A 26,090-nucleotide genomic window follows, 5' to 3' on the forward strand; every position below is an offset into this window, starting at 1 on the left:
TAAAATATTTTTTGTTTGGCTATATATCGATTGGATTTTTTTTAAAGCCCCGATGAACAAAAGTCTGAGTTATGTCGCCATTGACTGCCGACGTGATCTACATAGTGACGTCAGAGATAACATCACCGTGACCAATGATGATGAGAGAAGCTGCCACCACCCAGGAACAGGAACACAAAGCAAAATATGCACAATCCATAGATCCAACCAACTACCCGAACATTCCACATATCACATAAACACATAAGAAAATAGACAACCACCTCTCTCTTTGTTTGCCTCATGTTGTTTTGTAACAAAAAAACAAATCCAAAAAATGATATCTGAATTTCAAACCAAATGGGCCAAGTCTGTGATACAAGATGAGGGCAACCAGACTGCAATGTTACTCAAGGCCCAAATCCATTAGTGAGTCTTTATTTAATTAGGACATTGTAATTTCTTATTTAAATAGAATTTTAGTTATTTATCTATTTATTTAATTATATTATAATTTAAAATTTAAAATTTATTTCCTATTTTAGTTAGATTAACAAACACATCTTTCTACTAATAATATATACACAAGGCCAAAAATCATTTTTGGTCCATGTAATTTAGCACTTTAATCATTTTTGACTCTATAGTTTCAGTTTTGCCAATTTTGCCATTGTAGTTTCATATTTGTAGCAATTTAATGACATGGTAGTATTCTTATCAATTTCTTTAACGATGCAAGGTGCAATTTCTTCAACTCAAAATCCTTTAGCGTAAAAATTTGTCTGAAATTCTCCTCATTTCATATTATGGCTCGAAATTCAACAACTAATCCTAATTTTTGAAAGACTTTAAACCCAAATGACCGATTTGAAACCCTAATATGAAATTAAGGGAGTTTCAGACGAGCTTTTATGCTTAAGGATTTTGAGTTGACGAAATTGCCCCTTGTACTGTCAAAGAAATTGATAAGAATACTAACTTGTCCTTTAATTGTTATAAATATGAAACTACAGGATCAAAATTGATAAAACTGAAACTATATGGTCAAAAATGATTGAAATGCCAATCAACATGGGCCAAAAATGACATTTATCCTATATACAAACCTATTATATCTCTCTTCCTCTTTCCCTCTCTCCCTCCCGTCTTCTTCGTCAGTGGTCACCGTAGCAAGCACAGGACAAGTCCGTATACGCCGTTGTCCCTGTAAGTGCTCTCTCTCTCTCCCTCCCTCCCTCTCTGTCTGATTTCTGTGAGTCAAGCTGTGGGTTTTCCTGCATAATTTCAACAAATTTCCGATTTTTAACTGAATTTGATTGGGGCTTTCTGGTTATAAGTGAACTCTCTCTCTCTCTCTCTCTCTCTCTCTCTCTCTCTCTCTATGATGTCTGCGAGTCAAGCTGTGGGTTTTCCTGCGTAATTTCAACAAATTTCCCATTTTTAACTGAATTTGATTGGGGCTTTCTGGTTATAAGCAAATCTGCAATACTTGATACATTATATTCTGCCAAGCCCTTGGTCTGGGTATGCAGAAGCTTCGCTTCTCGGCGATTATCACTTTTTGCATCTGGCTTTTGTCTTTTGTATGTTGATTTCTGTGTTGGTCCTTTCCTTTGTATACAATTTTATTTTTTCACTATCAGACTATAATGTTTCTCCCACTTTGTTATATAGAACACTGTAATCTCGTGTGGTGTCTATACCGTATACAACTATCTCAACTAACTCTTGTTTGGCGTCCACTTTCAGATCCCCACGAAAGAGGATATACATTGCTGGGGTACTGTATTCAGTGATTTACGCCTCACAAAAGAGAAGGAGCATTTTCCTCAGTCCGTGAGAGAGAGATAAGGAAGCCAGCACCATGAATGCCCCAGATCGATACGAAAGATTTGTTGTCCCTGAAGGCACCAAAAAGTAATTTTAATCCATGTGGGAAGACTTTCTGCTCCTCTCTAAGGTGTAAAGCCTAAGCCTGATTTTGTTTACTCTTTTGCAGGGTGTCATATGAGAGGGACACAAAGATCATAAACGCAGCATCCTTTACAATTGAGAGAGAGGACCACACCATTGGAAACATCCTCCGCATGTATGCATGTCATTCTCCTTTAATTCAAGTTTTATGGTCTGTCTTAAACTTTTTTTCATTCCGAGATTGCTTGGTAAGCCTAATCAAACCATAATTGATTGAAATATTGTGGCAATCAGGCAGTTGCACAGGGATGAGAATGTTCTATTTGCGGGTTACAAGCTTCCTCACCCCCTTCAGTACAAGATTATTGTCAGGGTTAGTTCTTCAAATTTAATTTTCTATTCTATTTTTCAAATGACCTAGAGCAAAGAGCAAACCCTTAAGTTAGAAGCACAAGTACTCTTATGATATTGTCGTTTTTACCTTAACTGGTGTTTTGGTGGTACATTGGTCTTTTTGTAGATTCACACCACCAGCCAGTCTTCACCAATGCAGGCATATAACCAGGCTATTAATGATCTTGACAAGGAACTGGACCATTTAAAGAGTTGTTTTGAGGTAATGCTGTTTGATGCTTCTTCTTCTTAACCCTTGCTTTAGTAAGTCTCTTACTCAGTGTTAGTCCAAATAAATTATGGTGTTGGGAATGCTTTCCAGATTGCAACATGACCTTTACTTTCATTTAAAGCATTTTAATACTTTTAATGTTGCGCTACTATGACCCTCTTGTAATAAATAGTGAAAAATTCAACTCAAATTATAGTTTGGTTTAAATAACATGATAATATCAAAGTAGTATTTCTAAACATCATAGGTCTGAGGGATGGTGTTTGATATCAAACATCTGAGGGTACAAGATCATAGAAATGCTATCATATTCTACAAAAGTTCTAAAACATTTGAATACCAACTGAGGTGTAAATGTGAGGAGTGTTATGAAGTGTGGGTTTTCTTTTGAAATATTTGAAAATACAAACGATTGACAAGAAATTATGTGTTTCAATTTGTAAGGCAAATGTGTTACGACTTGACTTAGGAATACTTATGTTATGATGAGCGTTCTTACATCTTTAAATTCCTGTTTGCAGGCTGAGGTGGCAAAGCATTCAGTGGAGTACTAATAGGCATTCAAAGAATTGTAAGGAGGCATGTTTTGACAAGAGATGTCAGATAATTGTTGTTTGTTGCCATGCAAATTTGTACTGATATCGATTATTGCCTTTTGTAAACATGGAATCAAAGTACTTGTGTGAATTTTAATGATGTGATGTCTCCTGAAGTGTTTTTCTAAGTGCTACTGCCCCCTTTTAGTTTCGCTCTTATCGATCAACCATATCTGCTTTGATTCTCTCTGACCTCTTCAATTTGGCTGGACAGCTCACGTTTTGTATGGGGCACAACTTTAACCTAATAACTATATATATGTTTATTTGTACTTGTCTGATGTCTGCATTTCAAGACTTTTTGCACAGCTTTAACTTTAAGCTTATAACAAATGTTCTGTCTTTGTATCAAGACTTGTATACTTGAATTTATTTTATTGTTCATAAAGAAGGCTTGATAATGAACTATCGATCACGCGAGGATGAGAGTCAAATTCTTACCGTGAGTTATAACTTCTATGAAGTTATGGAGACTTTGGATCTCCTAGTGAACTTTTGGTTGTAATCTAATTTTCCCAAAACCTCAAGGTCGGATGCAATTTCTAGGCACCAGTATGTCCAGTCAAAGTAATTGGTTAATCTTTTCAAATTGAGTTAACACGTGCATTCAACTCACGTGGTATATCCCGCCAAATTTTGTCTCCAATCCTTTTCATATTATAGTTTCTAACTTTTTTCTCTCTTTCTTTTTGGTTTTAGCGAGTACTTTTCACAGTTGGCATGCATAAGATTTTCTGTTCCTAAACAGTCAAATTGAATTAATCTTAGGAGGTAAAATGGTTAAGAATGTTTATCTTTGTATTCGTATATTTGATTTATCAATATTTTGATATAACTGGAAAAAGTAGAGGTTTTACTTCAAAATTAATTGACAATAAGAGGAGTCAACCAACTCTTATAAGTTCACACTAGGTCACTCTTAACTTCTAAATATGTGACAATACTTTCAACAACGCTTGTGGCCAAAAAAGAGAAGTGTTGTTTTATTTTCTGATTTATATTTCCATGTCCATGTATATGTACTATCTACTATGTATAGAAAGTTATTGTGTGAATTTTTCAGAATTTTTCATGAAACCAATTGTTCCAAAATTTTCAATCAAAACAGCCTACGTTGTAACCCCCAACCCCCGTCAGAATTGTGCTGCTGTGGAAGATTGAAAATTTGGAGACTTTCCCAAGTTTTCCAAGTGATGTATGATATATCCCTAGAAAGTTAAGAGATAGAGCTACAATTCCCATTGTTCTTGAGGTTCTATCTTTTGTAATGACTTAGGATTTTTTTATTATGACTATGTGTAACTAAATACTTTTTCTAAGGCACGAGGAAACCGTAATATGATGATCTAGTTTTCTTATTTTGCCTATCTTTTGATTGATACATTATTGTTTCTTGTGGTTAAGAATTGTATTCGTCTACGGTAAATACCATATTCCTATAGTTTACATGGCTATTAAAGATTTTCATAAAGCTTAAAGAGTTTTTGTGTTCATATTTGTACTAAATATCATAGACAAATTGCATAAATATATGAGTTAGTCTAAATACAACAGGTAGTTCATGCAAAAGGCAAACTAATCAACAACATCAATTGGATTAAATAAGAGCCTACTACTTTTACAAATTGATTAATTATTAGAGGTGGATTCGGTATCCTACTACTTTTACAAATTGGTTTTCAACCCCTTTAATTTTCGTGTGCTTTGTTTGTTTTGGTTCTTGAGTTTTTGTTAATTTTATAGTTTAATTAAATCAATCAATCATTTGTTTAATTAAGTTTAGTGCAAGTTAATTAATTAAGATTCAATTTTCTATTTGCTTCTTCTATAGTAATTTTAATCCCTGTGGAAAACTTTCTGCTCCTCTCTAAGGCCTAAAGCCTAAGCCTGATTTTGTTTACTATTTAGTAGGGTGTGTCATATGAGAGGGACAAAAATATTTGTTTTGAGGTAATGATTTTTGATATGCTTCTCCTTCTTTACCTTTGCTTTAGTTCAGACTCTGACTCAGTGCTAGTCCAACTAAATTATGGTCTAAGGGATGGTATTTGATATCAAACATCTGAGGGTCCAAGATCATGGAAATGCTATTATAGTCTACAAAAGTTTTATTAAAACCTAAATTTACTTAAAAGATTTCAAGATAAACTGAGGCATAAATGTGAGGGATCTGAAGTGTGAGTTTTCCTCAGAAATATTCGGAAATACATACGATCAACGATAAATTATGTGTTTCAATTATAAGGCAAATGTGTTTGGCTCGACTTATGAATACTTAATGAGTGTTCTTAGTATCTCCAAGAGAGAATGCAAATGAAGTAGACAAAATTGTACTATAACAACCCAGGTGGCATGTTGCCTACCCATTTGCCTCATGAAAAAAGTTGGTCACTCTAAGGGAGTTGGCAATGCAAGTTTACAAACCATTATTATATTATTCATTTTTATCTTTTACATTTACTATTATATTTTATAAAAAGTAAGTGAGAGAGTGGAGATGATATTTTATTTTTCATGTCAATTAATGAAATTGGTGACTGGTATTTAATTTATTTTAATTTTTTATAGCATGCAAAAAAAAAAAAAAAATTATTTGCCAAAGTTAAGAAAGGAAGGGAGATTTCTTACACACATACGTTTGAACTTGAGACTACTAGTCTGCAAATTATGGTCATTTTCTATTGGATTAGACGGCTTACAATTCATAAGTTTACAGAAATATCCTTGCAACACAAGTAATGCATATAGCACAAGTAATGCTTTACAACCCTTTTTGCTTATTCTCTTGTGAACCATATTTGAGGTGGATCGTTTACTTATTATTTTTTTTATATGATGCGCTGTAAAAGTAAAGCTTTTAAAGTAGACTTACGTTTATTTATAGAAAACCTGCTGCCTCATTTACATTACACATAAAGAAACTCATAATATGAAAATGGAATGAAGAAATTTGTATACAAGTTGTCATACACAATTAAGAAATTTGTAGATTATAATCATGATTATCAATGAAACGAAGTTTTTTGTATTAAGACTAATATGTAATCGGCCCAATGATTATTGTTATTACATTACTATAGTAAATTCTGTGTTTAGGATTTGTTTTGTACGTAGTCGCAACATTTTAAAATGGGATTAATTTAGTTTATTAATATATTTTCTGTAAATAACAGGCATGATTAGAAGGAAAGAAGAGCCTAAACCAGAAGTGGATGATGCCTTTACTCCTTTCATTGACTTGAGTAACTTGCCTTGGTCCCTTTGGGAACCTAACCTCGCATGTGTCTCTTTGTGTGTGTTGGAGATGACACCAAATTTTGTATAGGTCTCAACTCTCAACATATATCTTGTCTTTAATTTTATATCTAAGTTCAGTATATATTTGATTGAAAAGATAATGTTATGACACTATTTTAATTTTTACTGCATATGCTCATTTTTTATAGAAAGAAAACTTATAAGGTTATTGACCGAAATAGTCCCTCAATTATTGTTCGAATTTCATTTTGGTCTAATAGTAAATTTTTCATTTCAATATTTCTCCAACTCTCCATTTAGTATCAAAACGGTCCTACCGTCGAAGTCTGTCAATTATTCCATAAAATCAAGGGCCAAAATTATCTCTCTCTCCCTCTCTCTTCTCTCTGCTCTCTATTCCCTCCCCGAGCCACCCAACATGGCTGCAAATCTTGATTTTGAAAATGAGAGAAGGCTAACCATCTTTATCTTGCCACATGTGCATTTAAGAAGCTATCAAATTTCTTCTCAAATGAGACAGTAATGAATGTAGCTAAGAAAGCAACAAGAATCCACATAATTGATTCTGATATCCATTGTAGTTTTAAATGGCCTTGCCTCATACAAAATCTCTCTTCTAGGCATGGGTACCCCAAAGCTTCAGATTACTGGGATTGCTAGGATTACTAGGATTAATCTTCCACGACTAACTCCAAGAAGACGAAGAAAGAGGGGACAAAGAGGTGGGCTGCAGAGACCCCACCCCAACAACCAAATCCCATTCCCACCATAAAACTTTTTATTTTATTTTAAATGAGACCAAAGGAATCATAGAGAATAGAAAGGTGGGGGGAGGGGATGGGGATGGGGATGGGGATGTGGAGATATCTGGGTGCAGTTTCTTTTTAATTTTTTTTTTATAGATGGTTTTGCCTGAAAAAGACAGTTTTGCCCTTTTATTTCACGGAACAATTGATAGATTTTAATGGTAGGACTGTTTTGATATGGAGAGTTAGAGGACTATTGAAATGAAAATTTTAGTTCATAGCAATAATTAGAGGACCATTTCGGTCAAAAACCCAAACTTACAACCCTCTAAACTAAAAAAACTAATTTTTGTTGTTATTGTTTATTTTTCCTCGTTTTACACAGCTAAATTGTAAGGACAAAATGTTTGCTTTCACTAGTATTATTGTTTTGTACAAAAAATTATTGGTAACAAACAAGCATCAATATGGTTTTTGCTTTTGAATGTAAAATAAATTATCTATCAAGTATTAAAAATTGAAGCAACTTTCTATAGTTTTCAGTTGTTTGACCTTCTAAATATTAAAGAAAGGCAACAAATATTTTATTCCAAGTTCACGACTATACATAAGACAAATGCATCTCTCAAAATTTTAGCTTTTTATTGCACTAATTTCAATATGACTTTGGTTTTTGTAGAATTTTTGTTTAGCTTCCAATTAAACAATGTGATAAACGGAATCCGAAGCTTTAATTTTAAGAGAAATGTAAGCATGTCTGTCAGTTTCTTTGGTAATGGCTATTTGGTTTGCTCAAGATTGAAAATGTTTTTTTTTTTCTTTTTTCATTTAACAATTTGCTTCCTCATTGTTATATGAAATCCAAGCATCGTTGTGAGACTTCTAATTTGTTTGGATCTTAATACAATGATTAAAGTATAGTTTAATTTCTAGGTCTTCACATATTGGAAACTTCTTGAATTAGATTACAAGGTTGGACTACATTCTAGGTCCTATTTCTAGCATTAAAGTACCTACATGGCGCAGGTGAGTCTTATGAATAAAATTTGCTGGTTACATTGCATATGACAAATGGATGGGAGTTTTTGTAGGAAGTGTTTTTCGAAACTTTGATACAGTTAATAAGTTGTGCTCTTTCTCGAAATAATTTGATCTGTATTCAAGTCTACTACATGCACGTGAATGACAATACTACTACGATTCTCCACAATAAAAATTTTGACGTAAAGAGACTAAAATAAAATAATGTAAATTGATGGAGCACTTTTTGAACATGTAGAACTAGAGACACAATGACAATGTGCTCAATCCCCTAAACCCCCTTTTACCAAATTCTCACATGAGATTAACGTCTCAAAGACCGCTTTCCCATACAAATTTTGTTATTATTATCTTCTTGGTTGGACGCCTTGGTTATAGTTCTAAGTTTCTCTAATAGCTAATAAACATATATCACCTCTTACTTTAATAAATTTCTTTGATAATAGCCTTGAATTTAGATCCAAATGCAATATATTTTTCATTGGATTTCATTCCACCTCAACTTCAATTTAGGCTCAGGGCAATTATTAAAAGCCAAAACTTAGGCATTGTTAATTAACTTTTTATTTATCAAATAGGCATTGTTAATTAATTTGTCATATTTTATTTTTCTTCTCTATTTTTTCCCCAGCACCCTTCCCAAAAAAAATGAAAAGAAAGGCACGAAGCTTTTAGCAGCATGCAAAGCCTTTGACTGGACAAATTGGTTGTACAGTAATTCCTCCAAGGAATTAGACAATGGAAAGCCCACGAAAATAACCAGTCATTTCATGTCAATCATACAAATTGTTTTAGCTTTGACCTTCACCTTTCAGCCCTTTTGAGGTTACTCGCTTTTGGTTTTGTTTTTCTAAGTGCTGCTGCCACCTTTTAGCTTAGCTTTTATGGACCAACCACATATACTTTGAGTCTCTCCGACCTCTTCAATTTGGCTGGACAGCTCACGTTTTGTATGGGGCACAGCTTTAACAAATGTTTATTTGTACCTGTCTGATGTCTGCATTTCAAGACTTTTTGCACAGCTTTAAGCTTATAACAAATCTTCATGTCATTGTATCAAGACTTAAAGACTTGTATACTTGAATTTATTTTGTTGTGTGTAAAGAAGGCCTAAATTCTGGAGTATCGATCCCGAGAACGAGAGTCAAATTTTTATCATGAACAAACGTAAGTGCCCAATAACTAACTGGAGTTATAATATAAGTTCTATACATGGAGCATGGAGTTACAGGTTTTATGGAGACTTTGGATGGCCTAATCAATTTTTGGTTGTAATCTAATCTTCACAAAACCTCAAGGTTACATGGTTGCAATTTCTAGGCACCAGTATGTCCAGTCAAAGAAATTGGTTAATCTTTTCAAGTACACGTGCCTCCAACTGACATAGAGCAGCAGTATCCCACCAAATTTTGGCTCCAGTCGTTTTCATGTAGTTTCTAACTCTCTTTCAGTTTAGCGAGAACTTTTCACAGTCGGCATAAGATTTTCTGTTCCTAGACAGTCAAATTGAACTACTCTTGTAAGGTCAAATGGTTAAAAATAGTTATCTTTGTAGTTGTATATTTGATTCATCAATATCTTAATGTCGTTGAGGGAAGTTAAAGTTTCACTCAAAATTAATTGATAATAGGGAGTAATCCAACTCTTTATAAGCGCGTGCTAAATTTCTTAATACACTCAACAATCGCTTGTGGCAAGAAAAAAAAAACCAAAAAAGGAGGAGCCGTTACTTTCTGATTTACATTTCTATGTATATACAGATTCTAGAGCAACTGTCAATTTCTTTATCCCTTTGTTCTTTTTCAAATGGTGAAGTTGTTGAACTTTTTGGAAATCAATATTATCTTAAATCAAAAGCCACAGATTTACTTCTTTTAATGCAATGCAAAAAGCTCACCATTGCCAAAGCTCTTGAAAGGTGACATAGCTTTCTAAGACAAGAGACTAGCTAGTGACCCTTTAGAGCACTATCTTCTATAGTTGTATATATAATAGCGCAGATACTTCACACTTATCCTTGCAGAACTATTTATAGTTCAAATTCATAGAAAAAAGCCAATAAATAAGATTTTCTGGGATATGAAATAAATATAGCTAGAGACATATCTTTGGTCATCCCTGAAACTAGTTTTTGGTTCAGCTTTCAAATAAGGCTAATTTCTGTGAGTGGTCTCAGTCTATAGCTCAGTGTGCTTTCAATTTCCTCAATCAGATTTTTGTGCTGTTTGCATTTAATGGGTTTTTTGGATGTTTCTTTCATGCTGGATGTTTTTTTCTGTTCAGGCACTTGTCCATTTCTGAAGGGTGGTTCATTCTGCAATTAATGTTGTTTCAGTGAGTTTTGGAAGTGGACAAAGCCAAGTTTTGATCTTATTATGCATGAAATCAAGTGGCAGGGTAATAGTTTGATGCCATTCAAGTTCATGGAGGGAATTTCAAAGCACAAGCGTTCCAACAGGTAGCTTTGTGATCTTCATTTTATACCCTTTTTTTACATATCAAAATTCCACATTCAATTTTCCATTTGCTTCTTCTGTAACCCTAATGATGCTTAGCTTGAACTACAAAAAGATTTTTGAGAATCAGAAAAAATAATTTAATGCATTTACTGGATCTACACAGGGCAGGTGTATTTAATTTCTGAAATCTTCTAATTTGATTTTTCATTGGCAGAAGATTCCATGAGTTATTAGATAATTTTATCAATTACCATTTAACTAGTCTTAACAGCTGAACTGGTTTTGCCAGCCAGGAGTGAGGAACTGACCACCTTTGCAATACAGAAAACTCTATGAGGCATATGCTTCATTTCAGATTTTAACAAGTTTTGTTCTCCTTTACTGACAGTGAACCAGTAAACAGAAAATTTGAGAAAGATAAACTGAATAGCATCCTCGAAGCTCCTTACAGTCTTAAAATGGTAAGAGTTGTTCTGTGCATAATTGCTATGATCTAGACAAGTTTTACTAGACTAGCCCAGTAGGTCAGAATGTCAGATATATAAGTCAATTTTAAGCTCTCTTATTTCTGGGAATCACATGCATTCCTGTTCATTGCTCTGTTCCAGTACAGTCCAACTGTTTGACCAATTTTATTTAAGTAGCCTTTGTTTTGTTTCGTAGAAGGAAATGGGAAGACTGAACTGCTATGTTGAAGCTATGATGAAGAGGCAATCTACAGATTCCGATGTTCAAAGTTCTTTAAATCAGGAGGTACAAATCGCAGCTTATCCAAGTAGTTATTGCTGGACTAGTTAATTAAGCGTATCCAAATCAGATGTTCTTCGAACCTATGCATCCGATGATTTACAATTTCTTCCTTTTGTAGATTCTACAGCTTCAAAAACAACTGCAGGACCAATTTTTGGTACGGCATGCTTTACAGAAGGCATTAAGTTATCGTCCATTATCACCGGATTCTACAATTGAAACCTCGCTACCAAAGGTAGTCTGTTATGTGCTCTTGGTGCAATTTATCAGTTCAGATGTGTTTCCTCTGTTTTCACTCCTTTGTATGGGATTCCACTATCATATTAGTTCTATTTCTTTTATTTAAAGGATATGGAAATGTAAAGCTGAAAGGTACATTAACCTGACATCTAGGCAAATCTTCAAGAAATTAAGATAAAGAAACAATTTGAGTGCCATTTTTAAAATAATTGATCTCAGACACTATTGGTTTGGAACTTTCAGTGTAGTTCAATGCTTCTTTTCTTCACACATCATTAGCTTAATTGTTTTTCCATTTTCCAAGATCTTATATTCCTTTTCCTTGACTCCAGTCTACCAAGGAAGTCGTTAAGGAAATAGCTGTGTTGGAACTAGAAGTTGTGTATTTAGAGCGCTATCTTCTTTCCCTGTATCGGAAAACTTTTGATCAACAAATATCATCTGAATTGAGTGTGGCTCCTAGACAAGATGCTACACCAGAGAATAGCAATACAGTCACCTACTCTGATGATCTTATGTCACCTCGGAATTCAATTGTCAAACCACTAAAGGAATGCAATGACATAGTAGAACAACAAAAACTGTTAGATTCAAGCATTCATCGTACCTACTCATCACTGTCGCAGCGTTCAACTTGTTCAACTAGAACTTCTCCTCGAACGAAATCTCGAGCTAAAGCTGTAGATTCATACCACTCCTTACCTTTCTCGATGCTAGAGGTAACTGAATAAGAGAAAATCTAACAAACAGCAGTTATTTATTTCATTTTGTTTGTCTCTTCAGTGTTCCTCTTATTAATATTATAGTTGCTTTGGAAATTATGTGTTTCTCTAATGTGTGGTTTATATGTTGCCTCTGCAGCAAGCTCAGAGTGCAACTACAAATGTATATCCGACAGAACAGCTTGAAACCTATTTCTCTGATCAAGTTCCAGACACACCAAACTGCATTTCAGAGGAGATGATTAAGTGCATTGCAACCATATTTTGTGAACTTGCAGATCCACCTGTTATCAGTCATGATTACTCTAGCTCTCCAATCACATCATCATCAACGTATAACTTATCTTCTCACAGTCAAGGTGAAAAGTGGAGCTCAAAACGCACAAAAGTTCCATTTTTCAATTCACATTTCGATAAGCCTTTCCACATTGAAGGGCCAGATGAAATGAGTGGACCTTATTGCAGAATGCTAAAGGTACATTCGATCCGTAGGGACGCAGAGAAGTTAGGAGATGTTGAACATGCACTAAAGAAATTTAGGTATGTCAATTCTGAGATAAAGATGCCGAATCCTTAATTATTTTGCATCATGCTATTTGTCAATATGTTATAAATTTGCTTTCCTGTCTGCTGTATCTGGTGACTGAGAGATCAACATATCGAGAAAAAGAACTGGTAACCAATGCTGTCCTCAGTAACAGAATGACATTACAAAGTCCACTGCAGTTAGATGTCTATCTTTAGTTCATATATATTATCTAGGAGTGCAGTAAAAGCTTTTGGGAGATGGAATTTCAACTTTGGTGCCTCTGTTGTGAGATTTGTGATGAAGTTGTACATGCCACATTAAATAGCAATTCATTTTTGTGCATGGTTTTGAATAATTGCTTTTAGTTTGACCTCCACCATGGATAACCTTTTGCTAAAGGTAATTGGAGAAGGGTTTCCGCTCGAACATGTATGAATTGTGATAGTGAAAATTACTTTAGGCCTCATAAATATTTTCTTCTAAATTTGTAAAGCTTAAAACTTTCTTATTGTAGGTCACTTATCTATCGATTGGAAGAAGTTGATCTCAGAACGATGAAGCATGAGGAGAAGTTGGCTTTTTGGATTAATGTGCATAATGCACTCGTGATGCATGTATGATTCTACAGCCAAGAAAGAGTACAAAACCTGATGGCTTGATATTCTTATTTTTCTTTTGCTGTTTTCTTTTAGTCTTTGTGCATTTCCAATTTATCTTATCTGTTGTCTTCAGGCATTTTTGGTCTATGGCATTCCACAGAATAATCTAAAAAGAGTTTCACTGCTACTCAAGGTAATCAGAATTGTTTTTTTACAATTTTTGGAATAAGCATGGTGCACAATTTTCATTACAAGCTTCTGCATTCTTCAGGCTGCTTATAATGTGGGAGGTCACGCCATAAGCGTAGACATGATACAAAGATCCATTCTCGGATGCAGATTGCCTCGTCCTGGACAAGTAATCTCTCTTTCTGTAACAACTAGTTCATATTACGACCCATTTACCTTCTGGTACACACCATATAGAAAAGTTAATTTGTCAGTACATGTTTTCTACTAATTTATGATTTCGAAGAATCTACTCATTTATCCTTACTGAGCAATGAGCTTTATTTCCCTACAGTGGCTGCGGCTGTTGTTTTCCATGAAAACAAAATTCAAGGTTGGAGATGCACGGAAAGCGTATTCAATTGAGCATCCTGAACCTCTTTTGCATTTTGCACTCTGTTCAGGAAGTCATTCTGATCCTGCGGTACACACCTATGCCCTGACCGTATCTGTTGTTTGTACATGATGTCCCTTTACTAAAGCATAAGCTTCTGCTAGATACAAAACAATGTTACAGAGGGTTAACCAGAGTATATAATTGTTTTTTCTGGCAAAATTTCGCTCACGAATCAAAATCCCAACAAGCTGAAATGTACCAACATGATGAGAATATTAATTAAATGACAATTTTGACTAAAGTTTTACATGCAACCTTCTTTGAAGATCATGATTTGCAAATCATGCTCACTAATAGCCTGGGGTTCTGGCCATAAGTCTGACTCACTGAAGCTTCTCTAAATAATTTTATACTGCATAAGATTAGGTTTGCAGCCATGATACAAATTTCCATGTGACTAAATGAATTACAGAATCATATCAAAGTTTTGCTATTGAGTAACATGTTCTTTGAACTAGTAGAACATGTCAGTTATAGGTTTTAAGTAGTTCTCCAGGATCTAACTCATTTACTGTTACTGTTCAGGTTCGCGTATACACATCCAAGAGAGTGTTTGAGGAGCTGGAAACTGCAAAACATGAATACATCCAATCGACCTTCCTTGTGCACAAGGAACAGAAAATCCTTCTTCCAAAGATTGTGGAGTCATTTGCAAAGGATACAGGATTGTGCTCAGCTGATTTGATGGGGATGATTGAGCACTTTATGCCTGATTTTCAAAGAAAAAGCAATAAACCGTTTCAACACAAAAGAACCTGGAAAGGAATTGAGTGGATTCCTCACAACTTTACTTTCCGTTATCTGCTATCCAAAGAAGTAGCTTGGTGATCTCTTTACACTGATAAAGCATATGAGTTGACTTTATGGCTAGTGTGTTCCTTTGATGTGTTTCGCCATGGACAACATGAAGAGTTCAGAACGAAAATGAATCACAACTATGCATCCTCAAGAAATGCGCTCTTTCTGAGCAGAATGATGATCAAATGCGCTCAAGGTTGAGCTTGAGTTATTCAAAAGAATGCCGGACACGAAAGGGCTTTAATCGAGAAGAACATTAGGTGTGCTCTGGTTTCATAACTAGGAAGTCTTGTGCTCTTGTGAGCTTGAGCTTGTTTGATCACCAGTCTTGTTTGAGTGTCATGGAAGTGGTCTGCTGTCATTAGGTGTTGTACTATCCAGCATATTTCAGTAGGCTTGTATGCAAAAAGAAAAAGAAAAGAAGCAAGAGACAGTTTGCATGCAGCTAGCTGTTAGTGTGATGTGTGTGATCTTTATTCATCTGCATTTTCTAATGTTTAAGTATCTTAATAGCATTCAGAGAGGCAGCCACAAGTGTGCCCTTGGGATATTTGCTTCCTTGGTTTTGGATATGCATTAGTAACCATGCACAGAAAATGTCACAAATAAAAGTGATATACTTGGACATCTTGGAAGATGGCTAGAAGTTAAAGGACACATAACTCCCAGGGTTTCAATTCCCAAGTGAGAAGCATCAAACTTGTGAAGTATATTAAGCCCTTGGAGATCATTGATAAATACATAATATGACCCAGTGTGGTAATACTTTTTTTAAATATTTTTTTTATACAAGCGATGTTGAAAATTGGGGAATCAAACCTAGGATCTCGGTATAAACTTAATATTGGGTAAAACTATAAGACCCAATACATGATCTGGGATCTTAGGATCTCGGTATAAACTTAATATTGGGTAAAACTATAAGACCCAATACATGATCTGGGATCTTGAACGTCATGATTTTCACAGTAGCATTAGGCGAAAATTCAATTAGACTTAAATTACATACATACCTTGGTAATTAGTCTTCTACAATATCAAGATATTTGTCTTGAGCGATCTCTAGGCCAGCCATCAGTGTAGAGGAAATAGGTTTTTCTCTCTAGCCTTTCGCATGTTAGAAAATCCTAATACGTGTTTTCAAGATGGGTATGTGCACTATTATAGTGTTCTTGTGAGCTTGAGCTTGTTAGTCGGGCGTTCATTAGAAATACTTTATTTTACCAGTTTCTACTGTAAGATTGGATTTCTTTTCATCTGTTGGATTAATCCAATAGTGACCGGACGAAATGACCGCATATAAGTGACCTGACTAGAGCCACGTGGCTCATTAGAGACCCATTTTTCTAATTTGAGGTTGAAAAAAGCCATGGCCTCGGCCATTTGGCTCCCACTAAAAACGGTCTTACACTTACAGCATGAATGCTGACCAAAGGAACACTTGGGGGCTGTTTGTTACACAAGATTGGTAATTTAGTCCAATGTTTGTTTTATTTAATTCTAATCTTAAATGAGAATGCTAATACCGGACCCATCAAAAGACCTCCTTAGGAGGATACTAATAAACTCATGTGGAAGGCCTGTGGTTTGCCAAAAATACCACTTGCATTGTTGTAAGTACCAGCTTTTCCAGGAAATCGAGAATTAGAATATTGATGATGATGCATCTTATCTTTGCTCTTATCCCTGTAGTTATTTCCTCGAAGCCCTTGAGACTTGAGCAAGGGGAAACATAGGTTGAGTTGTGAACGAAATTCTCAAGAAAATCCCATTTTCTCTGCCTTGAATAACAGCCTTAATAGTGTTGTATTCAGTGATAACCATATTGTCTAGATCAGCTTTTGAGATTGTTAGAAGAGCACATGGATGGCACGTGTTCTAGTTAGAGTTGTTAGAGGAGTCTGTTAGTTTGTTAAAGCTTTGGTTACTTAGTCTCTAAAAGTATGTTTTTAGATATAGGCTTATTTATGTACATGTTCAATGTGCTTTTAAATTTGTCTCAGATTATTATTTGGGCTTTGAAACGTCTCAAAGTACCCCCTACAATTTTTAAAACAGTCTCACGTTACCCATTCCGTCAGTATTATATGCGTTCCGTTACGTACTTTGGGCCCTACTTTGTTTTAATCCTTAACATTGGAGAATAAGGGTTTTTTCAGCTTCATCTTATTCATTCTTTTGTTTTCTTCTTCATTCTTCTCTAAATTCTCTACTGTTATCATGGTATCACGAGCTTAGGTTCGATTCTGAGTTCTATTCGCTTCAGCATTCTATTCTTCCTTATTCCTCTGCTTCTTTTTTTCTGTCAATCTCAAATCTCGATCTCTCAATTTCTCTGCAACTTTCTCCAAAATTTTCTTTCTGTGAAACCCTAGTTTTGCTTTCATGGCTTCCTCTTCCAAAATTGACGGCCTTCTGGGCTTGCTTACCATTTGGCTTAACGATGACAGCTTCTTGAAGTGGAGTTATCAATTGGGGTTGGTACTCCAGGGCCACGATTTGTTCGGCCACTTCGATGGTTCATCTATTTCTCCTCCCAAATTCACCATTGTCAGTGAAGAAGGTTTTACTTCTGAACTCACTACTGCCTATAAAGACTGGATTCGCACAGACAAGGCAATATTGATCCTTCTTATTGCATCTTTGTCAGATGAAGCGCTTGAGTATGTCATCGAGAGTCAAACAACTAGAGACGCCTGGCTTCATCCTTGAGATAACTACGCCTCTGTTTCTCGAGCAAGAATTAATCATCTGAATACAGAACTGCAGACTGCTCAAAAAGGTGGAGATTCCATTGAGCAATTCTTGCTTCGTCTTAAACACATTCGTGACCAATTGCGTGCGGCTGATGTGCTAATTTCCAACGATGATTTTGTTATTGCTGAGTTGAATGGTTTACCACCAGAAGATACCATAATCAAAACTGTTTTGATTACTCGTGATTCTCTAATCACTTTTAAAGATTTTTCGCGCTCAACTCCTAGCTACAGAGCAAACTGCTAAGGCTCGTATTGTTCATCACTCGAGTATGTATGCTGCAAATTCATCTTCTAGTGTTTAGCCCTCTTCTGTTGCTTCTAGTCAAGGCTTATTGCCGACTCCTTTTCAATCTTTGCCTCCTATGCATTCTTCTCGTGGCTTTTCTTCAGGCCATGGAAAGTTTAATGGCCGGTCAGAATCAGCAATCTCAGTTTCGCTAGTCTGGTTTTTGTGGTGTTCCCTTTTCCAATTATGGTGGTTCTGGTTCGTACAAGGTTGTGCCAGAATGTCAAATCTACAGTACAACAGCGAATTGTTATTATCGCAATGCTTCCTCTTCGGATGCTTCTTCGCCTGTTGTTGAGTGCCAAATCTGTGGCAAATGAGGGCATGCTGCTTTGGATTGTAATCACCACTCTAACTATTCATTTCAAGGGCAAGCACTGCTATCTTCTTTAACTGCTATGACGGCTCAATCTTCTTATTCTCTAGAGCAAGTTTGGATTGCTGACACATGCACTTCTCATCATATGGTTGGCAATGCCTCTCACCTGCGTAATGTCACTTCTTATGATGTGACTGAGAATTTCACTGTTGGCAATAGGGAAGGTTTGGAAATTCTTAATCTTGGCATTACCTTTATTTCTTGTGCCAATACCAGATCTTTATCTCTGCCATATGTGTTTCATGTTCCCAAACTTAAAGCCAATCTATTATTGGTTCATCAATTGTGTAAAGATAACAATTGTCTTATCAGCATTGATGCCTCTAGTTTTTGCATACAGGATAAGCTCACCAAGCAAATTGTTTTTCAGGGCAAGCATAATCAAGGCCTTTATCAAATTCATCTAGCTGCTTCTTCTGTCTTGAATCATGCCTCTTGTTTTTCTTCTGCTCCAGTTGCCTATCTTGGCCAGCAAATAAAGTCCTTTCTTTGGCATCAAAGGTTAGCTCATCCAACAAATGACGTTGTGAAAATAATGCTTTAAGCCTCTGCTATGTTTGATTTTGCTGATTCTGTTTCTGAACTGTGTTCTTCTTGTTTGCAAGGCAAAATGCATAAGTTGCCTTTTCCTAGTGAGCATATTAAGTCTAGTATAGCTTTGCAGATGATCCATAGTGATGTGTGGGGTCCCTCTAGAAATAAATCCATATGTATATCGCTATATGTTTCATTTGTTGATGAATGTACTGGTTTCGTGTGGCTTTGTCCACTGTTCAATAAATCTGGAGTTTTTGAGATCTTTCTTAAGTTCCATGCCTTTATTAGTTCTCAATTTGGTGCCCATCTTTAATATTTTCAAAGTGATGGAGGTGGTGAGTTTAATAGTTCACAATTTGCCTCTTTTCTTGACTCTAAAGGCATAATTCACCAGTTGTTGCTTAGAGAAAGAATAGGCATGTTATAGAAACTACATTAACTCTGTTAGTTACTGCCAAACTTCCTGGTCAATTCTGGTATCATATTGCTTACTTAATCAATTTCATGCCTAGTGTTGCTCTTGGGAATCAGTCTCCTTTTCAGAAATTGTTTGACAAGCCTCCACCTCTTCAACATCTAAGAGTCTTTGGTATAGCTGTTTATCCATATCTTAGACCCTTTAATGAACATAAACTTCAACCTAAGACTGTACAATGTGTTTTCATGGAATATTCTCAGGGCTATAAAGGTGTTATATGCTATAACACTACTACTAAAAAATCCCTTCTTTCCAGACATGTGGCTCATGATGAGAGCGTCTTTCCTTTTAAGCACTCCGAGCCTTCAGTTTAATCTAGCATTCTGTCTTCCTGTGATCCATCTTCTTTCAAGGCTCCACCAATTGTAGTTTCAGTTTCAAACCATATACCTTCCTCGGCTTCTAATATAGATTCTAGTCTAACATCTTCACAATCCTCTACTATACCTTCTCATGCTTCTGCATCTTTTGGTGGTGATCCAGTTTTAGTTGCTTCGGGTGCAGACTCTACAGAGAATTTACAAGTTCTTAGTGCTCAACAGTTACAGGTTATTTTGCCTCCTCGTGACTCTTCTTCAGCATCTATGAGTCCTTATATGCACCCTGTGCAGACAAGGTCTAAGAGTGGTATTGACAATACTAAGCCATTTGAGGATTATCACTGTTATCTTACTACTATTCCACCACTTTATGAAGCTGCTGAACCAGCTACTTATAAGGCTGCTTCTTAGTAATCTGTTTGGATAAAGGCTATGAGAGAAGAAATTGAGGCTTTGCACACACAATGCACATGGGATTTAGTTCCTCTGCCTGTGGATAAAAATATTGTTGGTAGCCGATGGGTTTATAGAGTCAAGAAGAACTCGGATGGGTCTGTAGCAAGACATAAGGCTCACCTGGTTGCACAAGGTTTCAGTCAAGCTCCTGGTGTAGATTTTAGTGAGACTTTTAGTCTTGTTATAAGGCATATAACAGTTAGACTAATTTTGAGTATTGCAGCAATGAACAAGTGGTCTCTTAGACAACTTGATGTGAAGAATGCTTTTCTTCACGGTGACCTTGAAGAAGAAGTGTTTATGCGACAACCTCAAGGTTTTGAAGACTCTGCATATCCAACCCATGTTTGTCGATTGAGAAAATCTCTCTATGGGCTACAGCAAGCACCCAGGGCTTGGAATGCAAAATTCACAAGTCATCTTCCAGCTTTTATTGTTTCTCATTCTGATCCAAGTCTCTTTGTTAAGCATGTTGGTTCAGATAGTGTCATTCTTCTACTCTATGTTGATGATATCATCTTGATTGGTTATAAAGATAGTTTAGTACAAGAGATTATTGATAAATTAAGTGATGTGTTTGAAATGAAAGACATGGGGCGGTTAACCTACTTCTTAGAATTGCAAATTTCTTATAATGATAATGGAGATATCTTTGTCTGTCAAACAAAATATGCTAAAGATTTACTTGCAAAGGTTGGTATGGATACATGTCAACCTTGTACTACTCCATGTAAGCCACATTGTCAGCTTTTGGCTTCTGAGGGTGATTCCTTATCTGATCCAACCATCTATAGAAGTATTGTTGGAGCACTGCAGTATTTTACATTCACTCGACTTGATCTGTGTTGTTCTGTTAATACCGTATGTCAGTATACGACTCAGCCTTCAGATTTACCTTTTCAGTTGGTTAAGCGCATCTTGAGATATATTTATGGTACTTTGGATCATGGTCTGACTTTTACAAGTGGATCTTGGGATCTTCATGCTTACAGTGATGCAGATTAGGCCTCTGATGTGAATACTCACAGGTCAACTACTGGTTTTATGGTATTTCTTGGTAACAATCCAGTTTCCTGGCAATCTAAGAAGCAAAATTCTATTTCTAGAAGTTCAACTGAGGCTGAGTATAGGGCATTGGCTAATACAGCAGCTGATTTAGCTTGGGTTCGACAGGTTTTACTTGATTTGAAGGTATTCTTACCACAGCCTCCTACAATACATTGCAACAATATTTCAGCCCTTACTTTAAGTTCCAATCCAGTATATCATTCTCAGATCAAATATTTAGATATTGACTTTCATTTTGTAAGAGAAAGAGTACAGAAGAAAGACTTGATTATGCAGTATATTCCCACTGAATAACAAGTAGCAGACATCTTCATAAATGGATTGCATGGTCCTATGTTTTTTGAGACATTGCAGAAATTTGCAACTTAGCAGCTCAACTGGGTTTGAGGGAGAATGATAATCATATTGTCCAGATTAGCTTTTGAGATTGTTAGAAGAGCACATGGATGGCACATGTTCTAGTAAGAGTTGTTAGAAGAGTCTGTTAGTTTGTTAAAGCTTTGGTTACTTACTCTCTAAGACTGTTATTAAATATATAAGCTGTACTATTACGTTGTAATCATGAATCAAGAAAATCAATACACAATTCGGAGTTTTCTGCTCTCTGCTTTCTTCTTCATTCTTCTGTTTTCTTCTTCATTCTTCTCTAAATTCTCTACTATTATCATTCAGATGGTAAGCCTTTCAGTGCAAGAATGATAGGATCATCATCTGTAATATCAACCCCAGCTATAGAAAGTTGATCACGAGAAGTTCTAATCTTTTTGTAAATACTGATCAATTGTTTCAGGTCCTTTTTTTAATGTTATGAAGATATGTTTTCATCTGAAAGATACTGGTTCGTGTGATACATGCAAAGAGATGAAGCCACATGTCACGAGAAGTTTGACTGCCAATCACACAAGGAATAGCATAAGAAGACAGAGTAACAGTGATTAAGATCATGAGAGCTTGATCATGAATCTTCCAAATCTAATATGCCTCATACACAGGTTGAAGAGAATCATCACCGGTGAATCGAGGAGGACATGGCAACAATCCATCAACAAAACCGAAAATACCATTAAGCAACAATTCAATTTGAAAATTCCATGTAACATAGTTCGAATCATCAAGCTTGAGGACATGGCAACAATCCATCAACAAAACCCAAAATACCATTAAGCAACAATTTAATGTGAAAATTCCATGTAACATAGTTTGAATCATCAAGCTTTACAGTAACTGTGTTTTCAACACTCGCAAGAGCGATGACTTGCTTGTCTGAAGAAAGAAAAGAAAATTGAAGACCAAAATCTGAGAGGGTATACAGTTGTCAAAATTTTAGATGGCAAAAGATGGTACAAAAAGAAAGAATGGTGTAGTCAATGTAATGTATATGTATAAAGTCTTTAATTGGCATTGTCTTTGTGTTGGTTCGTGCCTTACTGGAAATGATGGAGGGTTTTAGGCACGGTTTTCAGTTTTTCCATGCTTTATTCAAATAATTAGTCATGAAAATTATTAATCCGTATCCAATAACATTTTATAGGGACTGTTTCTATTATCAGCCCTCTAATAGCATTCTATAGAGACTGTTTTTATATCGGTCTCTAATAAAGGGTCCCTATAGAGCATTTTTCTTGTAGTGTCGAAATGAAAAATAAAAAATCAGAGATTGAGGAAGAGCTAATTGAGAAGCAGTTACCATTTTGAGAAGGGAAAGGGAGCAAGAATTCAAGAAGAATTGAAGAAATTCTCAAAATATTGGAGAAAATTTTAGAAAGTGAGAGTTAGGGTTTCAGAAATTAGAACCAGAGAAATGACGAAGGTAAAAGACGATGAGCAGCAGCGGAAGAAGATCGAGTTATGGGTTAGCCTACGGGCTCTAAATACCATGACAGCAGTTATGAATTTGAGAGAAAACAAGCAAGAAGAATATTAAAGATTTCTGATTTTGTGTACTGAATCAACCTAACCAACTTCCAGCTGTATTAACAAACTCTTAACAGCTCTCAAACTATTGTTCTAACAACATTACAGACTTAGTCTATCACTAAACAACATGTGGCTAACTCTCATAGTGACAGGTAGCTAAACTACACTATCACAAAATTGTTATTGCATATGTTTTGCTTTCCCTCCTATCGTCCACCTATTACTAGTTATGTAACTCCATTATATTCAACATAATTTTTGGTGTCCTCCAACATTTCTTGTCATCGCATCAATAGAACCATTTTCGAGGGAGAAGCCATTACAACAAACAAGTTTTTTTTTTTTTTTAATTTCTCCATCACAACAAACGAATCATTTAAAAAAATTACTGGCATATTGTACTACCTTATATAAAGTACGTAATTACATATCATTTTTATTTACAACCACCAGGCGAGTGTGACTATCAAACTGACATGCCATTTACATTTCACAATGTTAAGAATGATGAGTTGTGAACGCTAAAATTGCGTGAATAATGGAAACAGCGAATTTGAGTGCTGTCAGAATGGGCTTGGGTTTGGGCTGGAATAGCCCTTCTTTGGTTAACTTTCAACTGAAGGCCACTCTAGGGAAAGGGGAGTGGCACGTCCTCTAGAGCGTAAATGCTAACCAAAGGGAACGCTATGGTGCTACATGCATTTAAGTAAGAAACACAAGAAAATAGGAATTAAGGAAGAGGCTTTTGAGAGAGAATTGAGGGTAGTGTAGCTGCCATGGGGGATTATATGAACAAAGGAGTTGGATATATATAATGTTGAGGAGCTCAGCAAGCTTCTTGGTGATGTTGCAATTGGTAATGGTGGTGTCATGCCCAACATTTATAACCTTCTGCTCCCAAAGAAGGCCAGAACCTCATCCAAGAACGTAGGCGGTGATGATGACTCTTAAATTCGAAGAGAAAATGCCAATCATCATGGGGTCAATGTGTTTGATTCAGATTTAGTTACTTATAGTAGGTTCATGGGGGTAGAGAACTAGCTTCTTAATAGAAGAGATTGTGGGAACCTCTTTTGCTTCCTTTTTTCTATTTTTGGGCCTTTATTTTTTGAACGTGTTCTTTGTGGGTTTAAATACTTAATGACAGTGCTTCAATATTTGAGCAATAGATGATTCTTCCGCTGTATATTGTTTTCTGATCTTTCACTCCTTCATCATGTGTTGGAGAAATGGGGAATTTTTTGCTTTTAAACTATTGAATTGAAGGAAACGAAACGACCATATGCAAATTGTGAGAGGCTCAAAGAGCAAGAGGCAGATCCTTTTTCCCCCAATATATGCTTAAAAAAATGTTTTCATTTTAAGGTTAACCTTTATTTGGGTAAGAAAACTATACCTGATCTGATGTTGTTTATTTTGGTATGAAAGTGATCTCGTCAGAAGTTGGTTATGTTGGTAGGTAATTTAGTTATGTTAATTCCTTATCCACAGACGTCACCTTTAACTTCATTTATTGTGAGAAACGAAACATGATTGCATCATCTATTACATTAGTACAATCAACTTCACTATCAAACTCAGGTTGTGCCAATTATAAGAATTGCTGTCATCGTTCATTGTCTCCTGTGGAGAGAGTTTCAAAACTTCTAGACACCCAATGAATATTTTTGTAATCACTTGTACTCAAAACAAAACAAAAAAACACTGAATTGTGGGAGAATATGGCAACTAAGAGCGTTTCCATCAATACGGGCTAGGGGCGGGGCAGAGCCCAAAATTCGTTTCCAACGGGCCTGTTTAGCCTGAGCAGTCTGTGAGTCCCACAGAACCGGGATGGCCTGAAGGCAAGGCGAGCCCGAATTTTGGTGTGACGTCATCGCTGACTCCAGCCTGGCGATAACCTTGACTTTCTTCCAACGGCTAGAAGCCACGTGGAGGCCTCCAATCCAACAGCTGCCCTTTTTTTTCTATAAATACCAACCAATACTCTTCACTTTTAACACCAAATCCTCATACATTTTCTTCTCTTTCAACTATTATTCACTTTCTACTCAACATTTTATTCACTTTCAAATTTTATTTTTATTTATCATCTTATGGCTTCTTCAATCGAAACCGGAGGGGCATGGAGCATCATGGAAGATGTTTTGTTGTGTGAGTGTTGGGTCCAAATTAGTCATTGTCCCGTCACGGGCAATGAGATGAAATTCTATCATATGTGGAGAAAAATTCATACTGAATTTTGTGAAAGATCGTGTTTGACCCATACAGAAATGGCATTGTCTAGTAAGTGAAAAATTCTCAATAAAGAGTTGAGGCAATGGAGAGATGTCTTGGCAAAAGCGAGGGACAACCATAGAAGCGGGGAAAATCTTAGCAACTCGGTAAATTATTTGTAATTTTCATTTTATTCATTTTAATGTCCTTTTTTTAAATATAAATGTTTCTTGCATTTTCAATATTACTTCTTGCATTTCTAATATTTTGTTTAAGTGTTTCTTGTATTTCCAATATTTTGTTAATATGTCTTGCATTTTCAATATTTTGTTAATATTTCTTGCATTTCCAATAATTTTGTTAATATTTCTTGCATTTACAATATTTTGTTAATATTTCTTGCATTTCCAATTTTTTTAATGTTTCTTGCATTTCCAATATATATTTTTAAATAGATTATGCAAGCACAAATGTGGTTTGGTGCTATTGGGCAAGGCAAGAAAACTTTCAACCATGACCAATGTTGGGAGGTGGTGAATAATTGTTCGAGATTTTGAATTATTCGAACAGGTCCGACCATTGTGTTAAACGAGACGCCACTCCATGATTCACAGGCATCGGATTTGCCTTTCGATTCTCCGATTAGTCAAGACTCACCCATCCAAAAGGAGCAAAGGCCTATTGGGAGAAAGGGACCGAATGCGAAGAGAGGGAGTAATTCTACCAATAATACATCTAAATTTTTAGAGGAAATTGCAAGGCAAAGCGCCATGAGAATTGAAATAGACATGA

The 26,090-nt window shown here is 35.7% G+C and overlaps 2 protein-coding genes across 4 annotated transcripts; both read left to right on the forward strand.

Moving 5' to 3' along the window:
• LOC18768832 (DNA-directed RNA polymerases II, IV and V subunit 11) lies at positions 1,060–3,271 on the forward strand. Its single transcript, XM_007201363.2, has 6 exons — positions 1,060–1,185; positions 1,729–1,896; positions 1,979–2,068; positions 2,188–2,266; positions 2,414–2,509; positions 3,040–3,271. Exons 2-6 carry the CDS (start codon positions 1,844–1,846, stop codon positions 3,070–3,072), a joined length of 351 nt encoding a protein of 116 aa, XP_007201425.1. The 5' UTR covers positions 1,060–1,185; positions 1,729–1,843; the 3' UTR covers positions 3,073–3,271.
• LOC18767422 lies at positions 10,206–15,325 on the forward strand. Of its 3 annotated transcripts, none has more exons than XM_020569666.1 (12): positions 10,206–10,321; positions 10,443–10,617; positions 11,007–11,079; positions 11,282–11,371; positions 11,487–11,603; positions 11,941–12,327; positions 12,470–12,870; positions 13,374–13,473; positions 13,592–13,651; positions 13,730–13,816; positions 13,982–14,110; positions 14,609–15,325. In XM_020569666.1, the coding sequence occupies exons 2-12, from the start codon at positions 10,535–10,537 to the stop codon at positions 14,909–14,911; spliced, it is 1,830 nt and encodes a 609-aa protein (XP_020425255.1). In that variant the 5' UTR covers positions 10,206–10,321; positions 10,443–10,534; the 3' UTR covers positions 14,912–15,325. The 3 variants fall into 3 exon arrangements, with proteins under 3 accessions (XP_020425255.1, XP_020425257.1, XP_020425256.1); XM_020569668.1 differs by having other exon boundaries at positions 11,285–11,371; XM_020569667.1 differs by having other exon boundaries at positions 10,495–10,617.

This window comes from Prunus persica, chromosome G8 (assembly GCF_000346465.2).
Source record: "Prunus persica cultivar Lovell chromosome G8, Prunus_persica_NCBIv2, whole genome shotgun sequence".
NCBI classification, from domain to species: domain Eukaryota; kingdom Viridiplantae; phylum Streptophyta; class Magnoliopsida; order Rosales; family Rosaceae; genus Prunus; species Prunus persica.